The 13,665-nt window shown below is 52.5% G+C and overlaps 1 protein-coding gene across 11 annotated transcripts in view; it reads left to right on the top strand.

Annotated features, from left to right (window-relative positions):
- The first annotated feature begins 10,467 nt into the window (after positions 1-10,467).
- Positions 10,468-13,665, top strand: part of MBNL3 (muscleblind like splicing regulator 3) — a 92,500-nt gene continuing 89,302 nt past the window's right edge. For 2 of the 11 annotated variants that reach the window (XR_009488281.1, XM_059859419.1), the window contains exon 1: positions 11,790-12,042. Coding sequence is in view for 2 of the 11 variants with exons in the window: in XM_059859424.1 (XP_059715407.1) it covers positions 10,481-10,600 (120 nt within the window). In the remaining 9 variants the exon portion in view is untranslated. Of the gene's footprint in view, positions 10,601-10,746; positions 10,842-11,789; positions 12,043-13,665 lie in introns of those variants that run through there. The other 9 variants (XM_059859424.1, XM_059859420.1, XM_059859421.1 and 6 more) reach the window with 9 other exon arrangements.

Here is a 13,665-nt window from a genome sequence, read left to right as displayed (position 1 = left end):
GATTTAGGATAGCAGATACTCATTTCTGCCTCCTTTGGGAGCTGATATTGGGAGCTGGTGATGCAATCCCTGTGCTGATGGATCCTCGAGGAGGGTAATGCACTGTGAGAGCACTGCAAGCCCTGCATTTTCACAGTGACTATTTGCCCTGGCAGCTTTATGGGAAGGAGTGGGGCTGCAGTGGAACAGGATCAGAGCAGGGACATGAGGATTTAGCCATGCTGTTGTTAATGGTGGTCACAGAGCTGCGTGTGTGAAGCCCAGATGATAACAGGAGCAGGCTGTTTGCTTTGCTGCCTCACAGCACAACAGCAGCTTTGTTGGGGCTTTGATGAGCTGTCTCTGCTGCAGCTCGGGTGCAGGCTGCTTCTCTGTCTGCAAGGAAACATCAGCTCTGTTAAGGCAGAAATGTTTCCCTCTGAATGACAAGAAAAGAAAAGCCGAGCAGTGGTCTTGTCTAGTGCTGTTCCACTGATAAAACACAAAATAGGACAAAAGTTTTCTCCCATCAAACAGGGTTATTCTCAGCCAAGAGCAGACATCTCCCATTTATTTATATCCTCTTGCTCCTGTGCTCTTTTTGTACTCCCATCTGTATAAAGTTTCAAAGGGGCTCCAGGCCTGATGCTGCAAGTCCCCAAAAGAGCTGTCACTGAGGTAAATAAACCCAGCAGCAGGCTGGGAGAGAGTAGCAGCCACCAGGTAACTACCTGGGAAGGCTTTCCAGGATTGCAGCTGAACCCTGGCACAGAGGTGGATGCACAGCTCAGTGGGTGGGATACACACACGGTCACATTTGAGGGTCAGGGCTTGGAGCTGTGCTGGTGCAAGGAGTGGCAATCCTTCCTGGCCTCTCCTGCTCTCCCACAGTGATTAGTGCACCTTTTGTAAGCCATGCAAAAAGAAATATTAGCTGAGTAATGCTTAAACAAAGCCTTTGTGTGTTTGGGGACGGTGGGGAGTGTGCAGGCTGGGCTACCAAGAGTAGATTTAGAGCAGCTTTTACTTTCTGATGAAGACAGTCACACACCTCTGCTTGGAGCAGTGACCCTGGAGGAAGAAATGAGAACCCATTTGGGAAAGGGTGATAGTTCCATAGATCATCATATCCTGAGTCCCCCAATGACCCAGGGAGGTTTGTTTCAACCCAAGATGGAGATATTATTCCAAAGTGATCTGCAATGCACAGCAGACCCAGTGTCTCTGTGCTGTGATCTGCAGGGAAAGACTCCAGGGGGATGGTGCTGGTTGCATTTGGAGATGATTCAGAGGGACACACCAGGGACAGAGCATGTCCGTGTTCCCCTGCATGGTGGACATTGTCAGGAAACAATTTTTCTGCTTTTCAGATCCCTCTCAGGCTCTCCAAAGGCACAGCTGAGCACTGAGGGGCAGAGTCGTGTCCTGTGTGTTGTTCCCCACCATTGTACCTGGTTTTATTTAGAAAAAAGGCAGCAAGGCTGGCAGAAGCCATTCTTTGTGATATGATGCAGCAACTGAAAGGAGAAACCCTGCTTTTTATGGCTCTCAAGGAAAGGCTTCCCATTTAGCCCAGGAGTAGCAGCTGTTCTCCCAGTTTACAACACACAAACAGACGGCATTGTTTTCTGATTTGCCTTTTTTATTACAGCTGATATTGGATGGATAGCTAGCAAAAAAAACCACAAACAAACAAACAAAAAACTCCAACGGGGGAAGACCGGCCCAGCTGGTTCGCTGAATGGCATTTGGGAGCTGTAGGAGCCCAGCACATGCTCTTCCAGGCAAACACCACCCATGGTCAGTGTTGCTCTCTCTGGGTGCATGGGAAAAGGGTCTCCTTAGGGTGGGTGGGGCAGTGGTCCCAGGGGACTTTCTTGTGTACGGCATGTATGCAAAAAGCTGGGAGATGCCCCATGAGCCAGCCGGTAAGGGTGGCTCTGCAGCCTGTTGGGAGCACTGCAGTCAAAAGGGACTTTTCTCCCTCAATTCATCAAACACAATTGCATTAATGTGAGGGAGCAGAGCACTGAGTAGGCAGGGGCCATTTTAACAATGTGGTGATGTCTTTTTATTTATTTATTTCACCAAGATCGCACCTGCAAATGGCTGAGCTGATTTCTGTAAGTCAGGCTCCTCTGTATCGGGTGCTCAGCGGGTATTGCTGCCTCGGCTGATCTTTCTGCAGGCAGCACTGGATATTTTTTACAGCTTCCTCAAGCTCATCTACCCTCCCGGCTGCTCTCACGGTGCAGCAGAGCAAAGGGGCTTGTGCCAAGGCTTGCCAGGCCGGCCACTCGGCAGGGCTCTGCTCTGCCTTCGGGTGACCGGAGCGCTCGGTAATTGGCAGCGGCTTCTTACCCTGGCTGCAGGCAGAGGCTGTGCCAGCACGCCGCTTCCTCCAGCACCGCTCCGGTGATTACAGCTTGACTCAGCCCTGCAGCGCTGCCGTTCTTCCCTTCGGAGCCTCTCCTGGGAGCCCGAGGTTTTGGCAGGCACTTCCTCAGTGTAAGGTGTCTCTGGGGACCCGGGCTCACTTACCAGCACTGTCTCACATGTGCCCAAACTGGCTGCAGGCTCCAGCCATCGAGGGAGAGGAGCGAATGCCAGCAGCCAGTGAGTCAGTGCACTCCCATGGTATTTGCTAGGCTTGGGTGGGGTTCCTCAGAAATGCCAGTTCGCTTCCAAAGGAACATAAATCACCACATTTATACAAGCTTCAGTTCCACAGATCCCTGCTTAGCAGTCGGGATGGGGTTTACAGTTAATTAAAAAAACAAAAAAGAAGAGGGCATGTGAAAGCAAGACCCAAATGTCTTTAATAATTATCCCAAGAGCGAAAACTTTCACTCTCCTTTCGGATGATGACAAACACTGGGGAGCAGCCGCCCCCGGAAACTCGGGCCCCTCCTGCCTCCCTCCCTTTGAAGCTCGGTTTCCTTCCCCTCGGCGGTGCAGCGACGTGACTGGGGACAGTGTGTTCATCACACGCTGGCACTCTGCGGGGCCGAGCCCGGCTGCTCCTGCAGCCGCCCATGTCCTCCCCGCAGAGCAGCTCCTCCCTGGCTGCTCGGGAGACGGGCAAATGGGGCTGCTGCAGCCATTTGCTGGCTTTGGAGAAGGGATCCGTCCTTCCCCATCTCGCCTGGCTGCGCTCACCTCTGCATGGGTGATTTGTGTGGGCTGGGGATGACAAGAGCACTGCCTTGCTGGAGGAAGGGACCAAGCATTTTTCTGTGGGTAATCCACCATAACAGTCAGCAAAGAAAAACTCCCAAACCCTTTTGTTTAAAACAACTGGACCTCTCTTATCTGCTCCACAAAGCGAGAGCACCTTTTCCTGCCCTCTTGTTGCTGATCCAAGTCAATGGATTGAAAGCCCGGGTACCTGATGGCTGGGGTCTCGTTTGCTGCATGTACCTGATGCTCACAGCCACCCACAGCCCATTGCCTCCTTTGTGAGCCTTGTTCCCCTCCTGTGTTTCTACCTTTGACGTTACGTTCTTTCTCTTGCAAGTCCAAAGAACAAAGCTGTCCTCCCCACGCACTTAGGCACTCCTTCTTTTCCTAACTGAGCTCTGCAGTGCAGAGTTATTAATAAAAAATCACAACGTCATGTACAGCCCGCACCATCACATCTGTCAATGTCACCACCACGCAAGATTGTGTGTTTTTTCCACCTTTTAATGTTTCTTTGCTGCAGAGGTTGTTTAAAAGGAGGAGGAAAGCTGAGAAGTCCCTCCCTACCTGCCAGAAGAAGTGAGTGATGATTTCAGTTAGGGGTGTGGCAGTTTGATGTCATCGTTTGTGGTTATTAAAAACTGTTATTTGCGAATATTTAGCTGCTAAAAATAAAAGAATTCTAATACTCTACCATGATTTATCTTATCGAAGGTGTCAAAATGATCCTGGTTTGTCAACCTCTTATGTAAAATGTCAATTTCTAAGGGAGGCTCATGGCCTGTGTCTCTGCTCACTCCTTGGTAACATATTTAAGGTTAACACTCAGCAGTGGCCATTAAAATCAGCTTCTACTTGAGCAGGGTTAGGTTTTAAAGACTTATTTTCAGTATTTCCCATAGTTAGTAGAATCCATTCATAAGTGCAGGAATACAATGCAAGACCCTGTCCCAGCAAATGCTGGATTTCACTGCCATGAGGGTGAGTGATGTGCAAAACAACTTGGGAGCCAAGGCCCCTCTGCCCTGACACATTGAGGAATTCAGGACAAAACCTTCTGAAGAAAATGCTGCAGCAAAAAAATACAAGACAGCAGAAGGCAGATTTTATGGTGGGGATCTTTCTGTGTTTTCCCTTTGCAGCACAGGTGGGCAACCACTCTCCCCACAGCAGTGTTTGGCTCACTCCATTGATCGTCTTGTAGCACGAAAAGGAATTGGCTTATGGCTTTCTTGGTGTCCCCAAGGATTCACAAGGATCCTGCAGGAATGTGGAGCAGGGGAAGGTGTCACAACATCAGCCTGAAGCACCAAGTTCCTCCGGCATGGGCTGCAGGGACCATGGGTCTCATGGCCCTCACAAAGGGATCTGCAGGTGGGTGTGAGGGTGACCCTGGCCCAGAGAGCCACTGCAGCCTTCATCAGCCCACTTGGCACACACACTTCTGAAACAGGAGTGTTTTCTGTATGCATGTGCTTTGCCACTGGGGTGCAGCTCTGCAATCTTCTTCCTGCTCAGCACTGGGATTCCTTCCCGTTACACATCCGTGGGCAGCCTGTGGGGACAGCAGTGGGGCTCTTGCCATCGATGGCTCCTGGGGAGGTGGCACAGGACCTAAATGGGTTTGTTGAGAGCAAGCCAAAGCTGGAATTAGAGTGTGACTGTTGTGTCCATGGGGAGAGAAAGGGCAGCCCAGACCAGTTCACTGTGTAGGCAAACAGCTGCCAGGAGGGCTTGGTGGAGCCAAGGGAACAGGGTGATGGAGAGAGGGCTGCTTTAGGACTGGAAGCCCCATCCAGTCCTCCTTGTTCTCTGGTACGTGAGGCTGCTTGGGAGTCTCATAATTTGCAGGTTTAAAATCTTGTGGACTTCAAGGAAGAAGGTGGAAACTGCTGTGGGCTAGGCAGGAGGTAGATCTCTTTCAGCTGTAAAAATCCCTGACTGCCTTGTGCCAGCTTGTGTGAGTGGCCATTTACTTCCCAGCAGGAGAGCTGCACAGTGAGTGAGGGGGAAGGAAATCCCACTCTGTGCTAGAATTGTTTTGGTGTAGAGTATCAGGGATATTTCTTCCTCTGTTGTTACAACCACCTTACACCACGTGTCGCTTTCTGTTGTTTTATTTTGCAATAAGAGCAAAATGTCACTTGCTTTTGCAACCTGTACGTGCCATGGGGCATAACGCGGGAAGAACATTGAATATACCTGTTCCTTCTGCTATCCATGGGCTGTTCACAAAACCACGTTAATATCCCTTCCCTCCAGACACCTGCCAGAGACACGAACCTCTCCTGCTTTGTAATTCCTGCCCAGGAGGTTTGGGACACAGATGAGAAGCCATAGACTAGGAGGCCCCAGTCTGGTCCTCTCTGGCTTCCTCCCCTTCCCTGGGGCAGTCCCCAGCAGAGAAGCTCGGGATATTCCTGTTTCTCCTCTCTGGTTCACCCAGCTGGTCCTCTGACTGCTCACAGAGTTGAGTGCACAACCCAGCTGAGCACCCAGCACTGAACGCAGCCCCTCCGAATCCACCAGCTAAGCCACCTGCTCAAATGTTGCAAATCAGGGCAAATTCCAGCTCAAGTTTCCCAAGCATGGACACAGCCAGGCTGCCTCGAACGGATGCTGAGAGCAGATCTCACACTTGTACAGTGTGCAAGCAGCTGGAGATGCAAAGCACCACCTCTGCAGAGAGGAGCCTGCCCTGCGCCAAATACGGGATGTGGCATGAGTCAAAATGAGGGACACCAGGAAATAATAGACTTCACATGAAGGAGAGCAATAATTAGCAGCTGTAAATCACCTTTCATCTACAGATCAGAGAGGCGTCTCAAGCACTAATTAGCACAGCCTTGCAGCATCCCTGCCCCATAACTAGCACGGGGCAATGGTTATTCCCTCTGCTGGCACGCAGCCATGTGTCCTTGCAGGCACCAGCAAGAGGGAACTGGCTTGCAAGGTTGGTCCTGTTCCACTTCTCACAGCCAGGCTGGAGGTTCCTGGGCACCTGTGCCAAGGGTCTGCTGTGTGCCCCAAGCCAGTGCAGGTTTGGTGTCTGCTTCCACAGCAGGTAAGTGAAGATGGGCCAGGGGGAGCAGAACACACTTGGGATCCAACCCATTTCTACTTTGGGTTCTATCTGATATTTTCTGTGTGGAAATCCCTGCTTAACTCAAAGAAAACAAGTGAGCAAGGTAAGCTCCTCCAAGAGCAAAAGTCCTCCTTAACAGCATTTTGAGTAAGTATGGCAGGGAAGTTTACAATCTCCTAAAGTTTTCATAAATACACGTGTGTATGTATTTAAATAGAAATATTTACAAAACATTTTCAAAAAAATCTAGAGTTCTTTAACCTTGGTAGTTATCTCTGTAATGTTGGGAAGACACACCCAAAACACTTGTTAACTCGGGCATGAAGCAGAGAAGACAGGTTTGCAAGGATCTGTATGTGGAGTTCTTCATATTTCTTGGGAAGTACACAGAAGCCTGGCCAGCCCCAGCCTCAATCTCCTGCTTCTCTGAGTTGAGTCATCTTTTGTAGGAAAAATGAAATATGCTTTTCTTGGAAGAAATTAAATGTGAGAAACTGGCATACTCAGGAAATTTCCCAGTTAGCTGTAGTGAACCAGACCCACCTTCCTTCCCCCTGGGCTGGTTACCTACAGCACACCAGCAGCACCCCAGTGCCTGAAGGACATAGCATGAGTCTCTGGGTTGCAAAACTTGTCTATTTTGAGTTTGCAGCAAGCAAAATGAAGCAGAAGCTACTGGGCTTCATGTGGGAATTGAAATGTAAGACTGTGAAATATGGTAGAGGGGAATCAGACTGGTTAGTCTCTCTCTGCATTTGAAATGTCTATGAATATTGTTGAAATAGTGCGTGTGATCGTTTTGCATGGCTGAAAATAGCTCTGCAAGGTGCCGGGTGGCAGTGCAAGCCAGCCCTTGGCATCACACGGCTCCCAGCATCGCTTTATTGTCACACCAGGAGCTTTGCTGTACAAAGAAAGCACAACTGGAGTCTGCTGCATTGTCCGTGCTACAAGGAGGTAAATTAAAGGCTAGAGAGATTTTAATTTGCTCCAGGACATAAAGAACATCAGGGCAGAAGTGAGACCTGAGAGCCCTAGCTGACAGTCCCTCGCCCTGACTTCTGAATGATGTGGGATTCATTCCTTCGTTAAAAATAACCTTGTTTATAACCTCTCTTTTCATGATTCAGCTTTTCTGCAGTCATCAACTGATCGCCATCAAAGCAGGGCAGCATCAGATTTCAGGAGGAAGATGCAGTAGGCTGTTGCAGCTCAGGCGTGCTCCTTGCAAAGGGCAGTTTGATGGAGGAAATGAGGGATGCCTTGTCAAAGGGCTGCTCTTTTTGGCGAGGAGTTCTCCTCTCTGAAATCGCTGTGCCAAATCCTAACCTGCCTGGAGTTCCTGCTGTGCAAATCCCCACCCATGGCTTCTGCCCTGCCAGAAACACCAGTGCCTCATCACCATGAATTGGCCCCGTGCAGGCCCAAAGCTACAGACAAACGTGGTTTTCCTGGTTCCTCTCCTCCTTCTTGCCTGTAGGTCAGAGCATCAGACATGCGCTGCTCTGCATGCGGCGACCTGGGGCCCTACCAGTGGCACAGCTACCAGTTCTACATTTAAAGCAAGACTCAGTGCCAAGAAAAATCTCCTAGAAAGTCCCACACCCCCACTTTTTTATTCCTTGCACTCTGGTGTGACGTGTCTCTCAGGCAGCACAGCTCCCCAGGCTTCTAATGACCATGTTGCGAGGGTTTGCTAACTGCTGCATTATGTTGCCTGCAAAAATCAGGCTACACAGCTGCAATCCTCACCCTGTTTAGCAGACTGGGAAGCAGAGGCACAAAATGGAAAGGACCATTCCTTTCCAAAACCTTCTGGTGGTTTTTGGCTAGCTCTGGATTAAGTTGCCACGCTCAGATGGGTCAGCGACTGCTGGCCCAAGTGATGTGCCCATGGACACACAAATAATCAGTAGCAAACACCCAAGCAGAAGCCAAACCCTTGAGACACAATCCTGTGGTGCAAATTTGTGCTCATCCTCAGTTTTTTAGGAGCTAATCCTTTGTTCTTGCAGGAAGAGGAATTTTCTATAAATGTGGTATTTTTTTACACCTCATTGTGTGTTTAATGTTTAACAGTGGGATCATTATGGTTTTATTAGCAGTGTGTAATGCTTTGTCATCTTCAACTGACTTTGCAAACATTAACTAATTGATCTTAACTATGAATCAGTGGTGGTAACTAGGAAGGGAGGCAAAGTGGTCTGCTGGTGCTCACTGGGGAAGTGGTTGTCAGAACAGGGCACAGAAACCAGGGCTCACATTTTGCTGCTCAGACCACGAACACGACAGTTTTATTAGTGTTATTTCCATTAGTGCTGCTGTCAGGGAGGGCTACTCTGTGTGCAATAAACAACCCTCAGCTGCTTCTCTCTGCCTCTGGTTGAGTTCATGCTTGACAAAATGTCACCAAACCCCAAAAAACGCTGAATTAAGGGAAAAAAAAAAAAAGTGATCGACTTTGTTTTCCTCAGTGATCCAGTGGTTGCCGGTTGTTTTCCACTCGCCCTAACGAAAAGCGTCATTCAATTATCTATATTTGTGGGAATTAAAGTCAGAAAGGAGCAGGGCTGCTTGCAGCCACAGCTTGAGAGGTTTTTAAGGGCCACATCGGCAGAGACTGGCTTGAAGCATCCTGAAGCCGGCTGCCAGGAAATTAGCTCCTCGTTTGCAGTATGCAGAACATGCACGGCGGCTTCATGATTTACTCGCTCATCTGCTTCACATTGCGCCTACTCTCCCTCGCGACTGTCCTGGCGTACGCAATCTTCTGTTGCAAAACAGGAGTGAAAATGAGCACTGCAGCGTGGAAGAGCTGTGCCGCTGCCCAGGTAAGGGTGGCCAAGCCCGGCAGGGACACGGCCCCTCGGGGGGGGGGCAGTGACAACAGCTTCGGCGACGGGAGGCTGGGCTGGTGGCTTTGAGGACAAACGAGATGTGTTTGGGGGATGTGGTCCCTCAGTGAGGGGGTGAAATGATGGCTTTGGACAGAAGGATGGGGAGGTGCTGGTGGCTTTGGGGACAGCAGGAACAGAGCGGGAAGGTGTAATAGTGGCCTTGGGTACAGCAGGGATATGATGGGGACATGTAAGAGTGGCTTTAGGGACAGAGGGTACAGAGTGGGAAGGTATGATGGTGACTTTGGGTACAGTGGGGGCACATGATGGTGGCTTTGGGGACAGAGAAGGCAGAGCACGAAGGTGCAATGGTGGCTTTGGCAATAGAGAGGACACGGTGGGGGGTATGTGATGGTGACTTTGGGACAGCAGGGACACAATGGGGGGGATGAGATGGTGGCTTTGTGAACAGTGGGGATGCAGCCCCTCAGCAGGTGGACGTAATGGTGTCTTTGGGGACAGTGGGGACACACAAGAAGGTGTGATGATGGCTTTGGGGGCAGAAAGGACACAGCAGGGATATGTGACTGTGGTTTGGGGACAGTAGGGATTCAACCCCTCATCAGGGGGCTGTGATAGTGGCTTTGGGGACTAAGGGTACAGAGCGGGAAGGTATCATGATGGCTTTGTGGACAGTGGGATTACAGCTCCTTAGAAGGTGGATGTGATGGTGTTTTTGGGGACAGTGGAGACACAACAAGAAGACAACAGGGACACAGTGGGGACATGTGATAGTGACTTTGGGAACAGGGTGGATACAGTGGGAATGTATGATGGTGGCTTTGGAGACAGAGGGGACACAGCAGGAATACGTGATGGTGATGTGGGGACAGTAGGGATGCAGCCTCTCCGTGGGAGAATGTCACGGTGGATTTGGGGACAGCGGGGCCTCGAAGGTGTAATGGTGGCTTCAGGGATACAGGGGACATGTCAGGGAGATGCGATGGTGGCCTTGGGGATGGCGAGGAGACGCCAGGGAGCTGTGATGATAGCTGGGGGTGGAGGAGACACGGCAGGGAGGTATGGCGGTGCCTTGGGGACAGTGGCGATGCAGCCGCTCAGCAGGTGGCGGCGGCTTTGGGGACAGGTGGGCTCTGTGCGGGAGCGCGGTGGCTCCGTGTACAGCGGCCGGGCAGAGGTGCGGGTGCCGGGAGGTGCCCGGGCAGAGGTGCGGGTGCCGGGAGGCGTCCGGGCATCGCGGCCAGCGGCGGGAGCGGCGGCCCCGGGGCGCGTCCCGCGGGTCCCGGCGGGGCGGGGGTCGCGGGGCGGTTGCCATGGCAGCAGCCGGGCGGCGCGCGCGGCCGGCGGGGCGCGGCGCGGCGCGGCCCCGGAGCGTACCATGTGCGCCCGGCGGCGGGAGGCGGCGGCGGAGGGGCCACGACGGCGGCGGCTGCTGCTGCTGCCCTGCTGCTATAGCTCCGCCACGGCGGGCCCGGCGACCAGGAGCCGCTGCGTCAATGTAACGGCGGGGACGTGGGCGGAGGGGACGGGGAGGACGAGGGGGGACGCTGAGTGGCATTTCCACGCCGCGCGTGGCCGCGGAGAGAGGGGGGTGAGGGGGGCGGAGGGCGGGCGGGAGGCGTTAAAATGGCGGCGCGCAGGCGGCCCCCGCGCTAAACCGGCCCCCGTGGCTCGCCCCGCGCCGCCGCGCGTGGCACGGAGCGGCCGCCGCTGCCTGCGAGCGCCGCTGCCGCTGCGAGGTAAGGCCGGGGCGGCCGCGGGGCGCTCGGTGCCCCCCCGAGCCGCGGGCGCCCTGGGACGGGGGGCGCGCTCCGGGGAGGGGGCGCGGCGGCGGCTGGTCCCGGTCCCGGTCCCGCGGGCGGCTGTCCCGGGAGCGCAGGCGGGCTGGCCGCGGGTGCTGGCGCGGCTTCGCATCGCTCCTTTGTCTGGCGGCGGCAGCGGGCCCGGACTCCGCTCCGCTCCGGCGGGCGGCTGCGGAGGGCGGCTGGCGCGGTAGGAGCGTGGCGGGGGCGGCGTTCCGTTCTTTAATAGGAAAAAAAAAAAAAACATTTCACAAAACCCACACCAGAACTAATTTTTGCAGCCGAAAGTGTGGCAGGCGCTGCCGTACCCCCAGACTCCTGGAAGCGTGGCAAACCCCTGCTCGGAGTAGCGGGAAGCGGAGTTTTAGTTCTGGAAAAGCAGCCCAAACTCTCCGGAGGGCTCCGGCCGCCGCTGCGGCGGGAGAGGGGCCGGAGGGGAGGGGGGATTTTTTCTTTCCTTTTTTTTTTTTTTTTTTTTTTTTTTTTTTTTTTTTTTTTGACTCTTATGAAGACATGCGCATTTGTTCATTCTTGCCACCGCACTGGAGTCTGCCTAGAAACAAAGAACACAGCCTGGCGAAGTTGATGCTGGCTCCCAAAGTGTCTGGCTTTTTTTTTTTTTTTCCTTTCTTTCTTCTTCTTTTCCTTCATTTACTTGTGCCATCAGTAAAAGCCTCGAGATGTTTCCTTCAATTATTCCCGTGTGCCTGCTGATGGAAACACACACCCTCCCCGCCTCTCCCCGTCGCCCCCCTCGCCCCTACCAGGCCAGGTTACGCATTTTGAAAAGTGCAGCCATGATAGACAGAGCAAGTTCTCTCTCCCATTTTGCCCCGGCCCCGCGGTGTGACAGCTCGCAGGAGGTGTGCCTTCTCACCGGGAGCCACCCCCTTGCTGAATCATCGCCGAGCCATGGCCGGACAGCTCGTCCGCCCGGGCAGCGGAGCATTCCCCGGCCGAGCATGAGGCGGTGGCGGAGCTGACGCGGGGCACAGACCTGTTAACATTCGGCTCAGGCGCGGGCGAGCGGCTGCGGGGAGAAAACCTTCCCGTTTCATGGCAGCGGGAGCCGCGGATGCAGCTTTGAGCTCAAAGGCAAGACGTGCGCTGCTGTAAGGAATATCCCCCTGCCTTTGAGGTAGTGAAAGTCCGACCGTCTGGTCCTGCAGCTTTTGCCTGTGAAAACTCCCCTCTTGCTCAGATAGGCTCCGTGTGTGATCAGCGCCGGGCTCGGGGAGTGATGTGGGATTTCTTGGTGTTGTGGCTCTTAGCTGTAATCCTATATTTCGTGTGCATAGAGAAGTGTAGGAACAGTAGTGTCGTGTCTGTGCTATGTGCCTAAAACTAGTTTATTCTGCACTGATGGAAGTCATTGCCTTTGTTACTGCAAGGAAATAATGACTTAATCTTTATGGGGCTTGGGGTATGAGTGTGTTAGATGCTGAGGTGTTGTGAGGTATCCCTGCTTCCATTCAAAGGTTGCCAAAAAGTAAGAGAGTAAGAGGTGGGATGAGCAATTTTCGGCTGGGGTGTATCAGGCAAATTGCAGCAGTTGTTGGACATGTAACATGATCCTGTAATTAGAGTGAGGTTATAGTCTATACCATGTTGAAACTATCGGGTGTCTGCGTTGCATCAGTCTGAATTAAGCTAGTTATTCTGGGATTATACAGAAGCAGAAGTAATGCAGTTAAAGTTTCCACAGAGCAGCTTCCATGGGGTTGCAGAGATGTTTTCCCCCTATGGGTCCTCCTTGCGGGTGTTTTGCTGTTAAGGTATTATGTGGAGGCTGCAATAGTGCTGCTCTCTAGGTTGGAGAAAAGCCTTACAGGGCACAGTCCTGCTCCTTGGAGCTTAATTTACTAAAGAACATCCAAATCATGCATGTCAGTCCTGGGAGGGACTAAATCCTGAAGGGGCGACTTGGAGGTTCAGCTTCATGCAGAAGTGAAGGACGTAAAGGACTCTGTAATTTGGTCTTAAAACTTCCCTGCCCCCATTACTCTCCATACCCCAAGAAAGATGAGTGTTAGCAAGTCTGGTGGAGAGCCTGCTCTGGTGGAGAGCCTGCAGACTGTGGTCTTTTCAGTGCTCCTGCCAGTGGGGCAGGATCTTCCTGGGGCAGCTTCAGGCAGCTCTGGATTGCTGTAGGGTTGTTCTGGTGTGGAGCTGCACAGGCAGACCTGGAGGCTGTGCAGAGGTACAGTGTGTGGGCACCAGCTCTGCTCACGGGTGCTGATTTCCCCTGGTGTGTGTGTGTGTATATATATAGACATGGCACATATTTAAATGAAGTCATTTTAAAGTAGAGATGGCCCAGAAAAGTTTTAAGAACTATTTCAGTGTTTTGAGTGTTTCTTTTTCAAAGACAATGGACTGTGCTGAAGCTTCTAGGTATTATGGGATGTGGTGATAACAGGAGGAGGAGCCGTCTACTTTGGGCTCAGTTGGCTTTCCTAGGAGCAGCTGAATTTTATGTGTGCACCTGGTTCAGCCTGTTTACAGCTGTGTGGCCACTGCAGATCTGGTGCTGCCTTATGGGCCTTTTGGGATGTGTTGGCAGGGGCCCAAAGCAGACCTGGTGGTCAGCAAGGAAATTAGCTCCACAGTGCTGTGGAGCTAAATTGTCCTGCTCAGCCTCCTGCAGCATCTGAGCAGGTCAGCAGAATTCAGGGTGCCACATCCTTTCTACTGCTGTGAGGGAGTGAGGGACCCACATGGGGAAAGAGGGAGTAGATCTAGACCTGTCATTCCTCCCTCA

This window comes from Haemorhous mexicanus, chromosome 14 (genome assembly GCF_027477595.1).
Source record: "Haemorhous mexicanus isolate bHaeMex1 chromosome 14, bHaeMex1.pri, whole genome shotgun sequence".
NCBI classification, from domain to species: domain Eukaryota; kingdom Metazoa; phylum Chordata; class Aves; order Passeriformes; family Fringillidae; genus Haemorhous; species Haemorhous mexicanus.
Note: the sequence above shows the minus strand (reverse complement) of the source record. Positions and strands in the feature narration are given on the sequence as shown.